Source organism: Pteropus alecto, unplaced genomic scaffold (genome assembly GCF_000325575.1).
Source record: "Pteropus alecto unplaced genomic scaffold, ASM32557v1 scaffold20, whole genome shotgun sequence".
NCBI classification, from domain to species: Eukaryota; Metazoa; Chordata; class Mammalia; order Chiroptera; family Pteropodidae; genus Pteropus; species Pteropus alecto.
In genome coordinates this window covers 44,929,454-44,950,754 of record NW_006436298.1, presented here as the reverse complement: position 1 = coordinate 44,950,754, position 21,301 = coordinate 44,929,454, and the positions used below count along the sequence as shown (strand labels likewise).

The 21,301-nt window shown below is 40.6% G+C and overlaps 1 protein-coding gene and 1 pseudogene across 1 annotated transcript in view; one reads left to right on the top strand and one right to left on the bottom strand.

Annotated features, from left to right (window-relative positions):
- Positions 1 to 2,928: 2,928 nt before the first annotated feature.
- PRDM6 (PR/SET domain 6) overlaps positions 2,929 to 21,301 on the bottom strand; it is a 93,757-nt gene continuing 75,384 nt past the window's right edge. The window contains 3 exon segments of the mRNA XM_006913318.2: positions 2,929 to 3,406; positions 10,212 to 10,388; positions 18,574 to 18,916. Coding sequence (XP_006913380.2) covers positions 3,292 to 3,406; positions 10,212 to 10,388; positions 18,574 to 18,916 — 635 coding nt within the window. The 3' untranslated portion in view covers positions 2,929 to 3,291.
- LOC112480935 lies at positions 8,299 to 8,416 on the top strand (annotated as a pseudogene).

The window sequence follows — 21,301 nt, the reverse complement described above, 5'->3', positions numbered from 1 at the left end:
ATATAAATTACACAAGATTTAGTTTTACAGCTTTAATTACCCACACAATAACTCCATAAAAGCATAGGTCCCCTGAAAAAAAAAGTCACTTTTAATGATAAAGACAACCACGATAAAAAGCTTATTTTTAAAAATCTTATGCATTTCCTGGGAAAATTTCCATATTTGCCTAAGGTTACTGAGATTTTTTCTAGAAATGTGATGTCTGAAGCCCCACTCCTCATTCTCTGTACCTCAACTTTTACATGGTATTACCGTTTGGTTTAGATTCGTGGCTAGACCATTGGGCATGTGGCAGGATGGTGCATCTTATTCTGAAGGAAGAAAAAATCTGTCCCTGCTGATAGAAAAGGGCAAAGAGAGATTGCTTCGAGAGCCAAACACAGCTCAGCTCTGATAGTTTCCCATTCTCCTCTTAGCTCTCTTCCCCTTTCCTCACTGAATCAGAGCTTTTGTTCTCTTTACACCATGATTCATTAGGAAGTTGCTAATAAGGAAACTGGCAAATCTTTATGACTACAGTTTCAACCACCCATTACAGCGTCCTAAGGGAATATGTGTCAATTTTAAATAGAAAAACTGAAGAAATTGTTGGGAAGTTTTAAGGAAAAAACCCCTTCCCAAATGATCTCAGTACCTGCTTCAAGACTCCAAGTCAATTTGTAGATGTAGGCCTGTGTTAGGGACAGAGGGCCTACACCAATCTGCTGGAAGCTGGCAATGACTCGGCAATGTGAAAATCGTGAATGTCTTTGATTTTCTTTCTGTTCAGTAGAAAATATTTTCTAACCAAGTTTGGTGGAAAATGCATGCCAAAAATCTCCCTTACTAAAAGGAGGAGACACACAAACTTAAATGGACCAGAGGACTAGAAGAATCTTTAGGTAAAGAGGTGACTGCCACAGTAAGTGAGCGTTAGGATCAGCTGGCAAAGCCATTAGAGGGGCAGAGACCATGATCATTGTTATGGGAACTCTTCCCGTGCCGGACAGACATCAAGAGCGGAGAGGTTTCCCATTCTTGCATGGAGAGGAGCTGATGAAAACGGAGTGGGGTGCATTGTGTTCAATTGTGAAATGAGGCAAATGGCTGAACTGAATTTGTTTCACAGAAAAAAATATATTAGAAACATATAGATGAGTCCCCTATTCTTTTCAAAAAGTACAACCAAATGTTTCAACCTGAATAAATGGAACAGCCTGCTCATCTGTGTAGCTGATCTGTCACTGTCTTGCAGGTTTCAGCTTAATATGGCTACGTACGCTTTCCACCATTCCCATTGCCACACATTGTTGGCAAATGTCTCCATCACTTAGGGCAACGAACTGTAAAATCAGAACACATCCTTATCTACCAGAGAGAATACTTTCAATCAGCCAACAGTTTCATAGTAGCACAGACTGCTATTTCCATGACAAGAAGCCAATAAGAACCGGGGGAAAATTCTAGGTGAATGACTTGAGATTGGACAATGGAGTTCGAAATTAGCCAAGTTCCTCTGGGGCTTATACTCTTATCTACATAAATTACAAACATGATTAGCAAAGCCCTGTTTTACTCCATTTTAAATGTGGCAGTTGGGCACTAAGAGATGGGCAAGGAAAATTAAAAGGGAAGGAAGATTTTTTGAGAACCAAATACATGATGATCCATTAAACTGAACCACTCAGTCTACTTCCTTTCAGTGGTCAGTTCAGTTATGTGTCTCATATTTTTGTTGAGGAAAGACAACGGGAGGGCTAAAAGACAAGGAATTCTTTAAAAGGCTACGTCCTGTTATCAGGTGACCAAGAAACCTACAGAGATTGTTGCTGTTAAGTACTCCAAATAAAACTGGTTACTTTTATCTACACTGGCCATCAAGGTAAACTCAATCTCTGAGATGCTGCTGTGAGCTAATGGACAGTGGTGCGAGAGCCATCATGTCTTCCTGAAGTCGAATCATTTCATGTAACATGACCCAAATTTATTGAGCATCATTGTTGATTACCAAAGGCTCGCTGAAGTTACACCCACATTCCGAGTGATCAAAGAACAGTGAAATTGTGTACATAATCCTTTCTCTTTCAATAGATCAGTGTTGAGAGAAGAATATTATCAAGGGCCACAGGAGATGAAAAGGTAATTCTTATGGATAAAATTAGCTGTTTCTGGGCAGTCTATTCTAAGCACGGCCCTCTCAATGTCTCCTTGTCTGTTTTTGTTTTGTTTTCAGAAATGCTCCTCTCATACTCAGGAGGGCCTTCCAGCCTTCACCTATATGAGGAAGGAAGATGAAACTGCCCCAAAAGGCCTTGACCATGGGGCTTGGCACTATTTTTTGCTCACATGTTCAACACTTTCACAGGCACAACAAAGAAATTGCTTGAAGCCTAATACCTTATATTCAGCCTCATACCGAAGAACGTTTGTTTATTTATTTATTTATTTAATCATTCATTCATTCATTCATTCATTCATTTATTTATTTAGCTAAAATGTTATTGAAAACAAAATTTTCTCAACTAGCTGCTTCGGAACAATATACTGCATCATGAAGCTCCGTACACTTTCAATGTTTCTGAAATCCTGACAGGACAAAGTCAGTCCCCCAGTTTTTTTTTTTTGAATTTTGAAATGTAAACCATTTCCTTCCTCTTCCAGGCTCTTCTGTATCAGCACCGGGCTGTTAGATGGAAGGTGCCATGTGAAAAGTGCATGAGAAGTGAGCGTGGAAAATGCAGAAATGGAACGCCCGTGGGGCCGAAGACGGCAGCGACCGAGCGAAGGCTCTTCCGTCTGCTTCTGCAGTGCCGCTGGGGCAGCACCAACCCCCAGCCCGCCGGCCGGCGCCAGGCCAGGCCAACCCAAAACGGCAGGACGAAGGGCTGTACAATGGGTCCCCTTGAATCATGCTACTAAAAAAGGTGCGATGAGAAACAAGTCCCTGTGCATTCTTAGTCACAACTGTAGGCAGAAGAACTCACGTGATTCCTCCCTTTGGTATTAAATAACAGTTTTAAAAAGCTTTTTAGAAACAAAGCAAATACGTGGTGGGACTGGAAATGTTGGCCATCCCAGGTTAGTTGTCCACTGAAATGTCTCATCCCTAGTCATAAATAAATAATCTCTTTCCTGGTCTGACTTCCACGCCAGGATCAATATTTTCTTAACATCTTACTTATTTTATTACTGCTTTTGGTTTTCTGGGACTGATTGAAAGTTGCTCAGAGGAAATCTTTGGTTTTGCTTAAGTGTCCGTGACATTTAATCATGACTTTCCTTGCAGTTTAATTCCAAGCAGTCAATCAGTTAATCCACTTCGATTGATTCTGGGCTCTCGGTTATTGGCTTGCACTCATTGGGCATCCGCTGGTGTCGGCTCAGCTGGGTGGCCTGCGTGAAGCTCCTCTCACACCTCTCGCACCTGGTGGAGGCAAGAGAGAAAATTGAGACCAGGGAGCGAGGCCTGCAGGGTGATGGGCTTCCTCTCATCCTGCCTAATCAGAACAGACACTCCAAAGTGGCTTCAGATTTTCCCGGCTCAAGAGGTTTAATTGGTGGCTCCTTCTAAGGCCTGGATGCCTGTGATGGGACAAAGCCTGTCTGATGCAGAACAGAGGAATCTGTCAATAGGCAGAGGGAAGGTGATTTCTCCAGAGAGCCCTGTCCTGCTACAGCTCTGATCACTGTCAGTTCAAATAGATAAAGAACAAAAAGAGATTTTTAGGAGTGAGCCATCAAAGCAGCAGCTTGTCTGCAGTTTTCTGCTCCGTAACCCCAAAAAGAAATTGATGACAAATAGAATTTCACCTGCTGCTAATTTAAAATCAGGAATTCTACTCCCCTCAGCACGGCAGCCAAGGAGCGATCATCTCTGAATTTGGAAACTGAAGGAAGCAATACATTAGTTTGCAGTGACTATGTAGGGGAAAGGATGCTTTTGTGCAAAAGTTAGTTATCGTTTCACAGCCTAACCAAACTTAGGGTTAAAACAATGTTTGGGGTGGGGTAGAATAACCTGAAATAAATCAATGTTTGTGTGGTTTAAGAAGTTCACCTCTCCAGAAAGTACAGTGAAAGAATGTACTTGTGGGCCATAATTAAGGGCCCTTGTATCTGATGAGGAGAAAACTGGTTTCACACTTCAAGACTATCTCCTCTCCTTCACTTAAAAACAAACGAACAAACAAAAGACTGTAATCTAGAAACCCTGGAGCTGACCCATTTCCCACGCAAGCTTGATGGCTTATTAACTTGATGGCTATTCAATCTATCACTCGCGCACACACGCGCACGCACACACACACACACACACACACACACACACACACTGTGGCAGCGAGCCATCATAGCTGGGCTGCCTGGAGCACTGGAAAAGCTCCCTTTGGGGCACAGCAGCCATTTCAGCCATCCCCTTAACTCCTCTCTTCGAACTTCTGAAGGAAAAGGTATGCAGGAGAGCTGCAGACTATGGTCCCTCTTTCAAATACCACAACCTTTAGTCCCAGGTCTCTGCACTACTGGGACTGTGGCAAACACCGTCACAAGAAAGTCTGAACTGCCCTATCATGTGCCACGTGTCTTGTTATCTAGTGAGCAGTCCTTTCTCCTTTTTAGTAAATTATACAAAGTCCCTTGCCACGGAATGGTTACCTATAAAAATAGAACACCCATCCACTCTGGAGATTCTTGCATATTTTTGAATGCTGGGAGGCTAAGAGCTTGACTATCACGCTTGGATTTTTCAGGGCTCCTGTGCCAGCTGAGTGTGTCAGGGTGAAGAAGTTGTGTTTCTTTGATTGTCTTTCAGGGAATATTTTTAGCAGCCCATTCCACTGTTAAAAACTGCACTGTGATCTTGACAAATGTATAATGTCAGCTTTAATGTATCAGACCTATCAGCTCAATGAAAATAACTCAGAAGTATTGATCAGCTAATGATTTTTGGTGTATTCATTAACGTCCATGGGCAGCTCATCCCCTCTCCAGAGCTCCTGAAGTGCTGATGACATGTTAGTGAATTGCTGATTGTTTATTAGAAAACTGATTAGTTACTAGATTAGTGTGTCAAAATATACTACCTTTCACTGCTTGACAAACTTTAAAATTATTATATTCTTTTTTTTTTTTTTTTTTTGAAGCTCTAGGATCAATTTCAACAAGAGCGGAATAGCTTGAACAATTATGAGGAATAACAATTTACCTGAGCCACACTTTTGCACTTTCCATCTTGTAAATTAGAATATAAAGAATTCAAAAGTGGGAAGTTTAGTTCTACAGAGAAGAAGGCAAAAGAATATGTGTATATGTAATATTTAAATATCCAGATTGGACAGAGGCTTTAAGAGGAGAGTTACATTTTTCTCAAGTGTTTGCCTAAAAGTCTCACAGATATTTACACTCATGGAATAATTTGTTGTAATAGTCAGGAAATTTGTTAAGTTTGATCTATAAGTCACCTGAGATTATCACTAAAAAACCATCTTTAGTGCCATCTGCTCACTAAGTGTGAGTAAAACACACACAGAACTAGCTACTAGTAATAATATTTATGTGGGTATTTACTGAAGAAGTGAAGAGAGCTAGATATAAAAATAATCTTTAAATAAAGGAAAGACCTCAGTTTTATGTTTACCATCTTTAATTTTAGAAAAATTTTCTTCGCAAGTTATTTGCATAGCTTACTAAAAGTCATCAGAAGGACAGACAATGCAAATACCCAGGTTCTGGCAGGTCAGAGCAGAATTTCAGCTGGGTTGGCATTTAATGAACCCTGAACGGCAATCCCAGACAAGCGACTGGGCATGGGTACCTCTAAACCTGCACCTCATGCAGTGGAGCTAAATAAGCAGGAAAGAGAGATGTAGGTAATGAGCCGGGAGCAAAGAAATGCTCTTGCACACAGGGTCATCCTCATTTGTGATGACATCACAGTCTTGAAGGGAATCTCAGAGGAACAGTGAAGTAGAAAGTCAGCTAAATATTTCAGCAAAGAGAATGTCCCCAACTTTCTACCAGTGTGGGTATCTTAATTAGACTTGATTTCCTTTTAGATTTGAGATCATTTTTTACTCATTGTGATAGTTGACTGGATTGTAGATACAGGGAGATTAACAATTACCATCTAAAACTGACAGAGACGCAAAACAATGTCAAGTTCTGTTACACAGAAAACGTGCAAGCTTTCTTTCTGTTGCTCGATGGCCTATCACAAAATACTTATTGAAATGAACCAAATTGCACAGGGATGTACTCAATGCATATTTACTGATGTGCTCTTCTTATTTGCTATGATTTTGCCTAGATCTCGTCAAAATATTAGATGCTTTCTGGAATATCCTTTGATTTTTTTTCATACTGAGCCAAGCTATCTTTACTTAAGGCAAAAACATAGTGATGAGTATTTTTCCCTGCTTCTAACAGATGAAGAGAAGAACCTCTTCTATGAAAGACCTGGTCTTCCCAAGCACAGAAGCCAAGCATCGAGCAACTTGCATGGATCCTCCCAGGCACAGCAGCCTCCCTGAAACCTTGAGAGATTACATTTAGAGAAGGAGATGGGGGTCCTCATTGCAAAAAATAAAATTTTAACTACCAACTTCTTTCTTCTTTCTTTTTCTTTCTTCCTTCTCTTTCCTTTCTGCTTCCCTTCCTCCTTCCCTTCCTTCCTTCCTTCCTTTCCTTCCTTTTCTTTCTTTCTTCTTTTCACTAAAATAAAATGCTTGGCAGTTGCTGCTAAATGATGTCTTGCTTTTGCTCCTTATTCTCCATGACTTCCAGTCTCGCAGTACAAACTGAAAGCCAAAACCTTTAATATGATCCTCAATATTCGTTTTCCTATGTGCTCCTTTACCTTGGAAATTCTAAATCTACAGCCAGGTACCCCGCAAGCCCATGATCTTCCTCAAGCTTGGGGGATGCAGTCTTCCAGTGGGATTTCAGCCAATCAGACTATAAGTCAAAGCCTGGTATGGAATGTGGATCTCTCAATGCCAGATCTTCTCAGCCTTCTCTGGATGGTAATAGTCTGAATCAACCTTCAAACACCACATCTCAGCAGGAGGGTTTAGAAGTTGGGAAGACGTGGCAGGCTCAGTCTCGCCTGGCCCCTGAGAATTCTGTGAAGGCCTCCTGGACCCTGGGTGGGTGGGACAATTTGGGGACTGAGCCATTTGGGGCAACTATTTGGACGCTGCCCAAGGCGTACAGTTTAGGGTTGTGCATCTTTACAAGATTCTTTTCTTTCTTTGCAACATTGTTTAGCCAATACCCATTAGTTGAAGTAGTAAAATTAACTGTTGTGGTGAAACCCATTTTACTGACTAATCTGCACCAAACGTTTTTTTGAATGTTTGTTTTATAAGCTCGTAAAAGGATATCTTCATAATATTTACAAATGTCCATGGGATGGATATGCATGAGCTATGGTTGGAAGCTTCCCAAAACTCCCCTGGGATAGTTCAGTCCTGAACGATCTGGTTGTATACACTGAAGGATTTGGCTTTTCATTTCCTAGAAGATGTTTAAATCTTGCACTTATAAAATAAGTGTACATTCAGTTCTCCCCAAGAATACGTGTTTGCTAAATTCAAAAACTCCCTACAGCATGTGGCTCGCTAATCTTAATAAGAGTAGAAGCAGAAGGAACTGCAAAAGGAACCCACAGCCTTCAAAACACATAGAATCTAATCCAACCAACTCTGGTTTGCTTATTTTTTTTCCAGACAAAATTAGATTGTAGTCACCAAAAGCATACTGTTAGAAAGGAAACAAAAGATATCATTGCTAAAGCCCATCAAATATATTAATCTGATGAATTAAAAGTAAGTTAAAATGGCAACTCTATTGGAAACATGACAAAAACAGGATGTTAAAGGAAAAAAATTGAGTGGAGTCAACAAGGTTACACATAAGTAACACCTTAACATTAATAGAAATCTATTTCCCATTCTGACCCTGAAACCTCTTCAATTAATTACTAAAATCTATTTACACAGCAACAAGATAAAAATCAATCTGATCCCTGGCACTGTGTCCGTCTAGCTGCCCTCTCTAATCTAAAGGGCCAGAAGGCTCATCCTCCTGCATCTCTGCTTTGAAAAAGCTCCCTTGCTCGAAAGCATGGGAAATGTGCCATTGTCACCTTCCACATCCAGAGCAGTGGGAAAGCCAGAATCTGTGACCCCATTACCCCACTGAGGGTCAGGCCTGAGGGTGATGACAAAGTCCACCGTGCAGGACACAAACACCTGCACTAAGGAACTCTAGGACTGTGTTAATCCACCTGGCCCTTGGGGTAGATTAGAAAAAAGTGGAGTCTACGGCCATGCTACCTGTACAAGCCTGATCCCGTCTGATCTGGGAAGCTAAGCAGGGTTGGGCCTGGTTGGTACTTGGATGGGAGACCATCTAGGAAGACCTGGTGCTATAGGCGTAAAATATTAAAAAATAAGGGATTGTAAATTGACAAGGTCCTTGCAATCTGTGAGGTCAACCAATCACCTAAAAAAACTTAAAAAAAAAAGAAAAGAAAAAAGTGGCCCCTTTGGGCTATCACAGCCCCAGAGGTCACCATTTGTCTCACATTAGTGCAGGCTCCATTTTAGACCCGCTCCAGTCCCCTTAGCCAGATGCCTATATGCAGTGAACAATCTGTACTTACATACAAAGATGAAAATTAAAACTTTATTATTAATATGATACATTAAACCATATAGTTAAGAATAGTGAATAAAGGCAACTAAATCATGAGGACGTGAGTGAAGATAACAGCATTTAATGAGCTCTTCCTTCTGCTGACAGATTTGGAGGCAGAGGTAAGTAGGACTCAGACCAACAGGACTCTGCTACTTTGAGCTGAGCCTGGCCTCAGGCTGAGTGCAACAGCCAGCCACACCTGCAGGTTCCGAGGGAAATTCATGGGTAATGAGGCTCCAGGAAGACTCCATGGGTAATGAGGCTCCAGGAAGACTCCTTGGCTGAAACCGAGCAAGGGGGTTTGCCTCCTACTGCCTGAATCATTTCCTTTCTTGTTTGATGTAAGAGAGGTGAACAGAAAAGAGTTGATTATACAGCCGGTAGAAACTATTTTGAGATATCAACCAGTCATACACATTGGTTCACACTTCCAAGCCTTCTGTATACTATCTGGGCTACCAGAAATGCCTATTTCCTTTGTATGTCTAGAAAAACTACTAAGCCTTCAAATCACATCTTAGACATCCTCTCTCCCAGATAGCACCTCTGTGCTACTCTGAAACATTGTACATACATGTCTTACTGTTTTTCACTTTTGCACCTTTCACCATATGTGGTCATACTTGTTTACTGTCCACATAAACTATGAGGTCTTCAAAGGCTGGAGAGCTGAGTCTCACTCACCTTTGTATCTCTTGTGTCTGCAGGGTGCCTAGTTCAAAAGAAGGTGCTCAATAAATATTTGCTGAATGAATGAACACGTCCATAAATGAATAAGTGAATGAATGCATAGGCCGTCTTGCATGATGCAGATGTCCACCGTTCTGATGACTGTGCTATATCCAGGAACATACTCTCTTGCTCAGATGCCCTTACCTGGCCAAAGCCCTTGGAATTCAATTCTACCTCTTTCCACATTTCCTAAATCTTCAAAAACTCAAATGTGCCCTGTGTTTGGTCTTGTTTTTCTTTTTTCACCAACATGGTAATTCTGAGATCCAAAAGGCACACTGAGAAGTCACAAGTTGGCTGCTATCAGAGATTCAAACCTTTTTAACACATAGGAAAGAGGAGAAGATCGTTCACCGGAATCCTAAAGAGTTCAAGTTCCCCAAAAGATGTCCTAAATTGTGGCCACCTTGCTGATGGTCATGGGCTTGCTGATGGTCATTAGATGAAGAAATGAAACACTTCTGAAACTAAGCTCCTAGCTCCAATTCTAGAAGCATAGATCGTTGAGAACTAGAAAGAACCTTAAAATGACTTACTCCTACTTCCTTATTTTACTGATGAAAAAACAGACCCAGAAAGGCTGTCTCATGTCCAAGGTGGCACAGCTCAAGCCAGGATCAATGTACAGGTTTCCAAATGTCAGCCACTATACAAAGTAGGCCTTTTTGAAGCCTGGACACTGACTTTCCACAGAGCCTTCTCCACCAGCTGGCTGAGCTGGGCAGCACCATGCTACCTCGTCTTCTGGCTCTCCGAGAAGGCTAAGAGAAAGCAGGGGTGAAAGGTCAGCCACTACTTACTTGAAGGGCTTTTCTCCAGTGTGGGTTCGGATGTGGTTGTTGAGGGTGGTGGCCCCAGCAAAGGCGCGACCACAGTAGCCGCACTTGAAAGGCCGGTCACTGGAGTGAGTGACCACGTGGTTCCTCAGTTCTGAAGGCTGGGAAAAGGACTGGGAGCAGTGACCACATTGGTAAGGTCTGAAACAAATAAAGAGGCTCTCTGGTCATTATTTTCTATGTTAGCCAGTGGAAGTCAGCATCATGGAGCAAAGGCCAAAACTTTTCGGTGACATTTTTGTTCTGCATGGACCTTCGGCCACTGGGTACCCATCACTTGTTGCCACAGAAGCAAAATTCACAGAGCTGCTGACACATTAATTCCCAAATGATTATTTTTTTCTGGTATCGATCTTACCATTTCAGGAACCCCTACTTTCTTGGTTCAAACCCCACCCCCTGCAAATATTAGTGTATTTGTGGGGAGCATGGAGAGTACAGACTTAATTAAGCAGAATGTTACAGGAGAAAATATGTAATTGCCTCTCATAATTTCATGGCACCTGGAACTTTTCAGAGTGCTTTAAAATCAATTATCTAGTCTAATCTACAACAATCCTGTGAGGCAGGGAAAGTGGTCCTTATTATCTCTGTCAGTTCAAAAACTGAAGATAAACTGTCCTCACAGGAAATAAGCTCTTGATGCCAAGGCCACTCTAGGCATTTAGACCTCACTCTAAGTGCCAGGTAAACGTGCAGGAAAGTCAGCAGGCTATAGGTGTGTGTTAATAAATACTAAACTGTCTTGGGATCTGTCTACAGCACAACCTCAACTTGGAGTCATCTGATATTACACAGACGAATACAGGTGTGCACCCAGATTTATTTCTTTGTAAAATAAATCCTGACTTCTACTTAGTCTCCCCCCACCCCTGAATAATATTTATCCATTGGGCCTTTTTCTTGAACTTCAGCTCCCCAGTTTAATCTGGTAGCAGGCAATGATTTACGGTACCACAAAAATGATGGGATGTCACTGTGCTTGCAGAAGGATGACCGTGATGCAAAAACAAATGGAAGGAAGTTGTGACAAATATCTGATAATTAGCAAGATTATCAGAGAACATTCTTTCCAGCTCATGAGGAATAAATCAATTTTTGGTTTTCGAAAAACAGCTTAAAATTCTATCTTCTCTACAAAAGTTCTCCTGCTTACTTAAGCAGAATCTACTGAGTGATGTAAACCCTGGGGAGTTTTCCCTATTTGAAGCTATTTCATATCATTCTTTGACAGGGCTCTAATTTGTTCATCTAAATTTTTGTTGGAAAAATTAAGAATCTGTCATGAGGGATATTAACAGCACTCACAAATCCCTGGTTTGTGCCCAGACGTATCTGGTTGCATTTAGAAAGCCAATGGTGAAAGCAAACTTAATTGCTCTACCTTTAACAAATGCATAAGCTCCAATGACCAGAAACCAAAATGAGGGGCTGGGAGACAATGGTGACCGAGCATGTACAACAATTCAATTAAGTGCAAAATAAAGTGTACCCTCTCATTTGTCAAGTGAGCTGCTTAATTGTGGCTACTTGCCTCGCTGAACACCAATACTATTATTTTACCAGGCTTCAGCACACTGAGCACTGATTGTAGAATTTTTTAGCTTGATTAATAGTCCAGGATTGGTCAATAACTCAATACTATACAATTTTAATTACTTACATTTAGAAATCTATTTAACTGCTCTCGAACAGGTTTCAAAGAAATATATAAGAGTCCTTGATAAGGAGTTTATCAATCTTGACAAATTGCACATGCATTTTATTATAATTATTAAATAATGTTTGAAAGCCATTAAAATTATATGTAGATGAAAACGTCCTCCTGCCAAATTTGTTCTTTGTAGTAACCGTTAACCTTAAAGAGGTCCTCAAGAAATCATTCTCAGGCGTTATCATTCTCCTAAATGTTATTGAAGGGTATAAACAAAATAATATATTAATATATGCTATATCCACTGACAATTGATTTTTATAATAGTGAAGGGACCATTAACATTTATTAGCCTCTGGTTATCTATTTTTAATAGCTATCACAATAAACAATAAGCCGCTAAATAAAACCAATTAATCTTTTCTTTTTTTTTTCTAACTCCGATGTCAAAAGTTGGGATGATTTATTTCCTATAGTCAGAAGTCAATCCATCCTTTTTATGTTAATAGTCATGAAGATTTACACACAGAAGCGCAGAAATGACCATAGAGAGGCGTAGGTTGAATTCTTACACCAAGGTAATACCAACGAAAGGCAAATAGGATTCTAACACATCACGCTTGCCAAGCACTGGCTTGAGAGGTGTTTGCTAAGTATCCAGTGGCCTATGGCATAGCTGTTAAAAATTTTGCAAATTTAGTTTGACTGAATGGAAGGGTCCAGAACAGGGAAGATAGGAGAGGCGAGTCCTACTTCAGCCTCTGACAAGTCCCGATCAGCTGTGGGACTTGGACAAGTCACTCAACTTCCCTGACTCTCTTTTCTCACCTCTCTGGTAAGGGAGATGGACTGAAATAGGTGCTCTGTTGCATCCAGTCATGCTCTGTCGCTGCTTTCAGATGATCAATAAATGTGTGCTGTCTGAGGATCCGTCCAAGCACAGCCTCACGAGAGAGCATACACAATATAACTTCCACCACCTTCTATCATGTGTACTAACCAGTTCCCTGTACCTAGAGCTTTCTATGGTTTTTGTGTGTGCATGTACAGACCATTTAAATTTCTTTAGTACACACTTGGGAATCGGAGCAACAAGAAAATCTAATATCAATATGTAAAAACAAACCTTATTTTAGTTGATCTCAGAAAACAAAGTGATGGCCCTTCATTCTTAGGTACCTTGGAGAATAAGATTTTAGGCCATAAGGTCACATTCTCCTTTGCAGAAGCTTATCTTATGCAGAATTTAGAACTAAAATGTGTATTCTACTTGCCACTATAATAACAGATTGTCTCTCTCTGCCTAAAAATTTACAAAAACTAGCCCTGAGGAAGCACAGAAGTTATACTGCAAGTAGACAAGATTCTTCTTTTCCTGGATTGTCAGTATTTCCTAAAAAATGAATAAAGGGACATGATAGAAAAGTAATTTTAATACTGATTATGTCCCAAGATTTCACCTAAGGACATAGGAATACATTCAAGACAGAATGAAATCTTCAAGCCCAAGAGCAGGGCTTAGAAAACGTTATCACCACTGTGGAACCTCAAACATCACAACTTCTTTTGGGACAACTGGCCACAGGGGTTAAGACTCTCTATGCATGCTTCTATGAGAACACCCTGACACCTCACCTCCCAATTTACTGCTGAGGGGTGTTGGGGACACAGAATTAACTGGCATTACTAAGCTTTTTATTCTGATGACTAACATTCCCATTAACTTTTCAAATGTCTAGCCAAAAGTAGGACTTCATTTGTTAAACTTTTGGATATAGTCACATTTAACTCCAAAGTTGTCTCCCTTTGGTGTGACATACCAGAAGAAGCAGAGAGGACTGACATCATCAAGTGCTGTGTTCAGCTTTACTCTTTCCAGAACCTCCTCTCATTGAACAACTAAATGGGAATCTCCTTTCTAAAGCATCTTGATTCTTCCTAAGCCATCACACACAGACAGCGCTTTATTATTTTCAAAACACAACGAACATTTTTCACAAAGACATAATATCTCATAACCAGAAGAAGTTTATGGCTTTACTTCTTGAGACATCTAGCAGTGTGTCCAACGATGGAAATGTTCTATATCTACGCTGTCCAATGTGGGAGCCACCTGCCACGTGAAGCTGTTAAAGCACTTGAAATGTGGCTAGGGCAACTGGAAACTAAAGCATTATTTGACTTAATTTTGGTCAATTTTAAATTTAACACCCTCGTGTGGCTAGTTTCCACAGAAATATCAAGCTTCACAAGAAACTAGAAGGTGCTTCATACTAATGAAATAACTAAAAAGCAGACAAAGCCTGGGTCAATTTAGTTAGCACATATCAATGCTCGTAAATTTTTAAGCAGAAAGAAAGCAGTGAGACAATTTTGCACATCTCCTGGCATTCTCTGTAACTGGCAGCTCCTCTGTCTGAGATTACTCCAATAAAATGTGCAATTCATTTTCTTTGAGTCTGTAATTGGTTTGGTGTACACATTTTTTTTTTGAAACATTTAACAAAATTAACTGTGGTTTGGTTTAAAATATTATTAATCCTTCTTTGATTTTTCTTTCATGGCATGAAAGCCTCCAGGACAAAAGTTGTTCGTTTGGGGCCGCATTCTCTCCTTGCCCCACGTTAGTCAACCCAAGTGCAAATCTCCCAAGACTTCAAAGGGAGAGCTACTTAGGTCACTGTTGGCTGTATGGAGTGAGAAAAGAACTTAGTTCTATGTAAGAAGAAAAAGATTCCGGGAAAGCAGCAAAAGTGCAGAGCCAAAGGACCTGAAAAACATGGACCACTAGAGAGAAGATAACCTTCACACTTGGGGGGGGGGGAGGGTACAGTGAGACACAAGAACACTGACACATTCCAAAGAAACTGTTATGGTGATGGATTATCTTCCGGCTCCTCCCACCAAGCAGTACCTTCCAGAGTCACCTTCCCCTCTGATACTACCACATTCAATTACAAACAATGATACTCAAAACACAAATGTGAGCAGCTGACGGTGCACCCAGGAGGCTAAAGGCAAACTTCCCCAAAGTGCACAAACAATCAAAAAAGGGAAAAGAAAGGAAAAGGATGCAAAATGAAGATAAGCATTATAAAGACACTTTCTGCAGAAAATAAAAAGAGAACATATTCATCAGAAAATAATCCACTGTGATTGAAGGCTTTGCTTACCCCTTTCTGGAGCCCCCCCAATGGGACTGTTGAGAGTTTCTGCAGCAGAAAAACAGAAGAGAAAAGGGATTTCTAACTCCTGGTTCAAGCAAAAGTGAGTCAAGCTGCCCTGGCCTAGGTCATAAGCTTATGCAAAACCCCAAATGTTTATGAAGTCCCTAAATAAAACCTTGGTTGATCTAGATTCCAATAGCTTCTTCCTTTTGAATTCGCTCAGGAAACAAAAGTCAGTAGACTGGGAAAAAGGAAGAAGAGATTTGGGGGTTTGTTTGTTTAACATTCACAAAATGAAATCAAGAAATAATAATTCCGTGGCTCCTGGACCTTCATGGATGTATTTTTACCTTTTGTGTTAAATCCTACCTTACCAGGTCAAATGGAATCTTTTTTCTGTGTTCAATGTAAATAACGCAGTAGTTTAAAAAAAAAAAAAAATGGTGATGCTGGCAGCCCTGGGTATCTTTGGGTCTCTTGCCTTTATATTAAGGCATAAACTTTTTGATGATCTCTCATGTGAAAAGCTCACAAACACAGAAACATAAAGTCTCTTTGATGAAGGTTTAAATGTCTTGAGTTTCATGACCAAATATCCAGTCCGTTGAGTGAAAAATCTTTTGGATCTAAGATTCAGGGGCCTGTTCCAAATTTGGACCTGTTTGAAACTCTAACCTGTTTACTTTCTGATTTTGTCTTCTGTGTCTCCCTTTCTTGTCCCTGGTTCTAGCAAGATTTTGAATCAAAATAAAAGCATTTGAATTTTTCAAGTTTGAAGGAAAATGGTTTCTGCTGGGTAAATTCTAAACTATATGTGCCTGAATGGGCACAAACTGCCAAGGACGAATAGCCACTCAATTTGTGGTCACTCACTAAAGAAAATATGTATATTCAGCAGTTGTAATTCTCTACATGGATAAAAGAAGAGGCTCCAAATTTCGCAGCCATCATGCACAAACTTGATGTTCCATTTTAGTTTGGGGTATTTTTCTCCTATTTAGCACCTATGTGGTTAAGAATTATAAAAAGTAGCTTTTACTTCCAAACTTGCTGGTATAAAGAGAGCATTCTAGGTTCTGGAACAGAAAAGACCTATTACAGTCCTATATGCTAAAAGCAAATTATGCACCTAGAATGAACCAGGGGACTAAAGTGACTGGGTATCTCCTTCTATTCTCCCTTTATCTCCAATCAGCGTGTATTTGATTCAGTGATTCAAGCATCTCCTCATCATTACTAAGGAACATATACTTTATTACTTTGCCTCTAAAGGGACTAATTTTTTTAAGTCTTAATTTTAAATTATGAATGATGGTGACTACCTCTCAAGTCTTTACCAACAAAATATAGGAAAGGGAGAAATAGGAACCCACTGCTTGAGTAAATGGATTCCACTCTGCCTAACTACCTGGATATCAAGCACCCATTACTTCACCTCACCTGGAAAAGGAAGGCCTGGCCAGACCACACCTGGGGATCTGAGTCAGGTAAGCCCAGAAGGGTCTAGCACAGGACGGAAGTCTCATGATACTTGAATTTTGTGCCAAGAACTCTAAATTAGCTTGGTATCAGCATGACCTAATAATCTCACGGAAATGTATTTTGTACATGTTAAATTTTCTAATTTATCACGTACTTCTCTGATAGTTTACATAGATGCATTACAAATCATGACACTATTATTTGACAGGAAAGACTTCATCAAGACTTAAACCATAATACACACATGGTTTTTTAAGTGTGACTGGGGTCAGTCCAAACTGTCTGTTTGGGTATCTTTCTATTTACCATGACATATTTTCATTGCTTTATGTGACATTCAGCATGGAATCATATCATGCTCAAAGCTAAGCTTTGAAATCTAGAAACTTTCAACTATCATTTTATCTCACCTTGCATGTTCAGTTACTATGACACCAGTGAAGCTGCAAATAACAGATTCATCCAGCTGAATTCAATTTAAAAAGCAAGTTTATAACAAGGTTTTAGTCCATCTTTTATATAGTTTTTTTTTAAAAAAAAAACTACTGAAATTCTCTGCAAACTTTGAATAGCTGTATCTTGATGCTAACATGTGTATTTGCAAGAAATGCAAACTTTCCAAAAAAAATCCTTTCTGAGTGAAGAAAACATTTTCAAAACTTTTGTGTCACCTCTAAAGCCTATAGAACTAATTTTTATTAGAGGTCTGTCCTATTGAAAGCAAAAGATTATAAAGACACAGTTGCCTCAATGGCCCTAAAGCAAATGTTTCAACATTACTTAGTATAGCAATGCTTAATGCTAAGCAAGTGGTTTCTAGAATGGCGCCAAATAAAAACATATACACATCTAAATGTGCATATGGACCCTAAAATGGATTATTAGTTTAGAAAAGACCCCCTCTCCACCACAGCCCCATCCTCCCTGCTTGGGTTTCCTGGCACAGTCATATCCTCCAGAGCTGGGAGGGGAGTGCTGGGTATACGCGTCATAAGGCAAGGAGCGCTGAGTGGCTTAGGGTTCATCAGGTTAATCAGCGGCCAAATTAAGAAAATAATTCCGGAGTCCTATGTCCAAGTCTCCCATCCGACTTCCAAACATTATTTTCTGCTTTTATAGTCAAAGAGCATTTTCAATGCTATTCTTAGATATTTTGGGTTTAATCAAATTTTCATAGGACATGAAGGAGAGATAAAACACACTCCTTTCTTATTGAATTAATTTGATTTTTGTCTTTTGCGCTCCCAGCTATCGAGACTGTCAAATAAACCGGTTTTGATTCATAAATAATAGTTCCATTATATCTACTATGCCACTCGTCAGAGTACCTGAAATTTTAATTCACTTGTTCAGCTAAATTTCATCCTCAGTTCATGGCCATAAAATTCCTTATTGACAAACTTTCAAACCAACTTTGACTCTGAGGTATCTAGTCAACATTTTTCTTCTGTGTGGATATTAGTTTATTGAATAAGTGGCATCTGTTTTCCTCCACATCACTAGCAGAGTAGGTATTTCCTTTTGACAGCTTTGCAGGATTTATGGGTTTGCATGCTCTAAAGAAAAATAGTACTAAGCAAAAAATTCCAATTCATTACCTCTTAGTACTTAATTAAGTTCATACACGGCACACTGGAGGTGAACCCTGAAACGACTGTGACAGCAGCAGAGCAGCCAGCTATATTATCTTTGGAAGATAGAGAGGATTCTAATTATCCTGACCTCATTTTTCCTTCTATGATATTCATAGCTGTTCCTTCTATTCTGCTCCCCTTTAGAGTTGGACAGAACTGGTTGGAAAGCAAGAGCAGATTCCTCTCTATGGCCACTATTCGTGCAGCTCTTCTGAACAACAAAGTCCAGAGTGGCCTAACATGACCCTCTGACCTTCCAGAACACAGACACCTCTCATGGCGGGGTTTTCCCCAAGGGGCAACTGGAAGACGCACCCAGGACCTGATGGGAAGGCAAGCAGTGGGTCTCACTAAGCAAACACATCTCGAGCGGGGAGAGTCGGGGTTACCTGTCGGGGTTCTGTGTGCACACGTGCATCTGTAACAGGATCCGCTGTGTGAAAGTCTTAAAGCACTGCCCACATTTCCAAAGGTGCCAGTCACTGAACTCTGAGTGCAGCTGGCTCGTGGAAGTCGGGCTCGCGAGGACTCGCTGGTTTTTCACGTTGATTTGGTTAAATCCTGATTCAATGGGCCCAGATTTGTCCAGGAGAGAGAAGCTCCTGCTGCACGGAGTCTGCGGGAAAACGATGGAGCGCGGCTGCGAGGCGGGGGAGAGCTTGCTGCTCTTGCTGAAGGGCTGCAGGGCATCCTGTCTGCACATGGCATCCATTACCGTTGAGGGGACATTTACTGGGAGAACAACAGTTTTAGAAGATCAGTTTTATTAGCCCTTAAAATAAGCACAATAACATACACTAAAAAAAAAAAAAATTCCTATAAATCGACATTTAAAATTTTTGTTTTTCTGGACTCAGAATTAAAATAATAGCAGACAATTTGATTTGAGGGGGAAAGCACTGTTATCACCAATTAGTAACTCAATGCCTATTTATTAAGTGATTATAATATACTCGGGATTGTTTGTACATGGTCTTTGACTTCACAGGGTTTGCTTATGACCTGAGACATAAAGACTCCATAACAAGTCTCCACACCACACCTTAGGTTTGGAGGAAGTTTAGATGGAAGGCACAGCAAGAAAGGGGAAGAGGACAGCAGGGGCTGCCCAGAGACGGTGGCCTTGAGCTGCCCAGAGAAGGTAGACTCAGGCCATTAGGATTTCAGGCCTTCCGCCAGACCGTGCCAGCACAAGACAGGTATTCAAGGAAAACCAGCTGAAGAGATAGATGGAAAAATATGAAAGATGCCTGGAGACAGAAGTCTGGCATGCTAGTGGGATGGTGAGGGTGAGGGCTTGACCAAGCAGGACTTGGGTTCTCGACACTGTGGGAATAAAGCAGTGGAGGGTAGGGAGTAAGACCTCAGAGGGCCTTTAAAGTCCAAAGAAATAAATAAACAAAAGACTTCAGGCCTAAGAAATAGACACAGACTGTTTCTGAGCAGAAATAGCATGGAAAAAAATCAGTGTTCAGGGGAGTCTTGAATGAGGCATCATTTACAGACAGGATGCACTAGATAAAGTAAGAATGGGAGACAACAGAGCATGGTGCTTGTAACTCAGGCTTTGGAATTAAAAAAATCTAGGTTCAAATCCTGACTCGGCCTTTTTTTTAGCTTGGTGATCTTAGGCAAGTTATTCAGTCTCTCTCTGACTTAGTTTCCCCATCTATAAAATGAGGACAGTGGCAGTAAAAATCCTAAAGGTAACAGCGGCTTGGCTTAGAGGTTGAGATGGCCTGGGTTTTACCTCTGCTATTTAACAGCAGCATGGCCTTGTGACTGTGGGGAAGTATGAAATATCAAAATCCACATTTAGTCCTTGGTAAAATGTAAAATGGTCACTGAAGGACTGAGTGAGATAAGGCATAGATAACATTTAGTATGTGCCATGGTTACCACTCATAGATGTTGAGCTCTATGAGCCCTGGTTTCCTCCTCTTTAAACCATCTTTTATGAGGTTTAAATGAGATAATGAAAGTACTCATCACAGCGCCTACTATCGACAATATCTGATTCTTATTATGGAAGAAGAGACATGAATGGAGGGAGGTGGACCTACACTGGGGTGGTGGCAGCGGGAGTGGGGAAGAACCTTTGAGGAAGAAAACCTAATATACTTGAATTTTTTTTTCTTGTTTTTTAAGTTGTTATTGTGTTAATAATATATATCATGTATTCGCTGGTCAACCTACAAGTTGAGGTGATTAGAACTTAATATGCTTAAAAACTATTCTTTTTTTTTAAGTAACTACTGTGTCAGTAAATGCATTTATTGGTTATTTTAGGGGTCAAAGAGATTTAAGGTTAAAAGATGCTCAAGAGAAATTACAGACCAAAAAATCTGAAAAGGTTTACTGGCAAAAAAATTGGCGATGGGAAGTAAACGACGGCCATTGGCTGCTAGTTCAAGGCCACATGGAAGGAAACACATGAACTGAGTGTTCTCCTCCTTTCCTGCTCCCAGCACCACTGGGATTCCTACATAGCACAAGAATTCAAGCATGCTCAACTCTAAAGAGAGAATAGGAGAGGACTAGAACTGCAAGGGGGTCTGTGCTTACGGGGATAGGCAGACGCCACGTGTGGGGGCTTGGAGGGGCTGGTGTGCTGCCACCAAGGACTCTTCAGCTCTCAGCATTCTGTATAATCACATGTGTTAGACAAATCCAACAAAAGGAATAACTCAGTCTACATGGCTCTGTCATCACGACCCATCCCACGCTGGGAGGGGAAAAATAAAGCAAGAAACTCGCAGCCCCGGAGAGAACCTAGAGTTTTGACTCTGACGTCCCTGAGACTCACAGGGGAAATTGTTTAAAAATTAAGTCAGAATCACTTGGTAGAGTCTGGGCATGTGACCCAAGAGCTTCTAATGCACAATCATGGTTGAGAATCAGTGATCTAATCCCATCCTCTCTTATTACAAATAAAAACAGCTCAAGCCCAGGAAGGTCCAATAACTTGCCCAGGGTCACACATTCAGTTAAGGACACAAGTGAGTTAGAAGCTTTCGCTTTCTGACTCCCAGAGCATTTTTTTCTGACCATGCTCCTACATTATCTCTGCTCACCAGCTGTGTTTCAAAAATAAAAAGAGCATTTTACAGCTAGTAC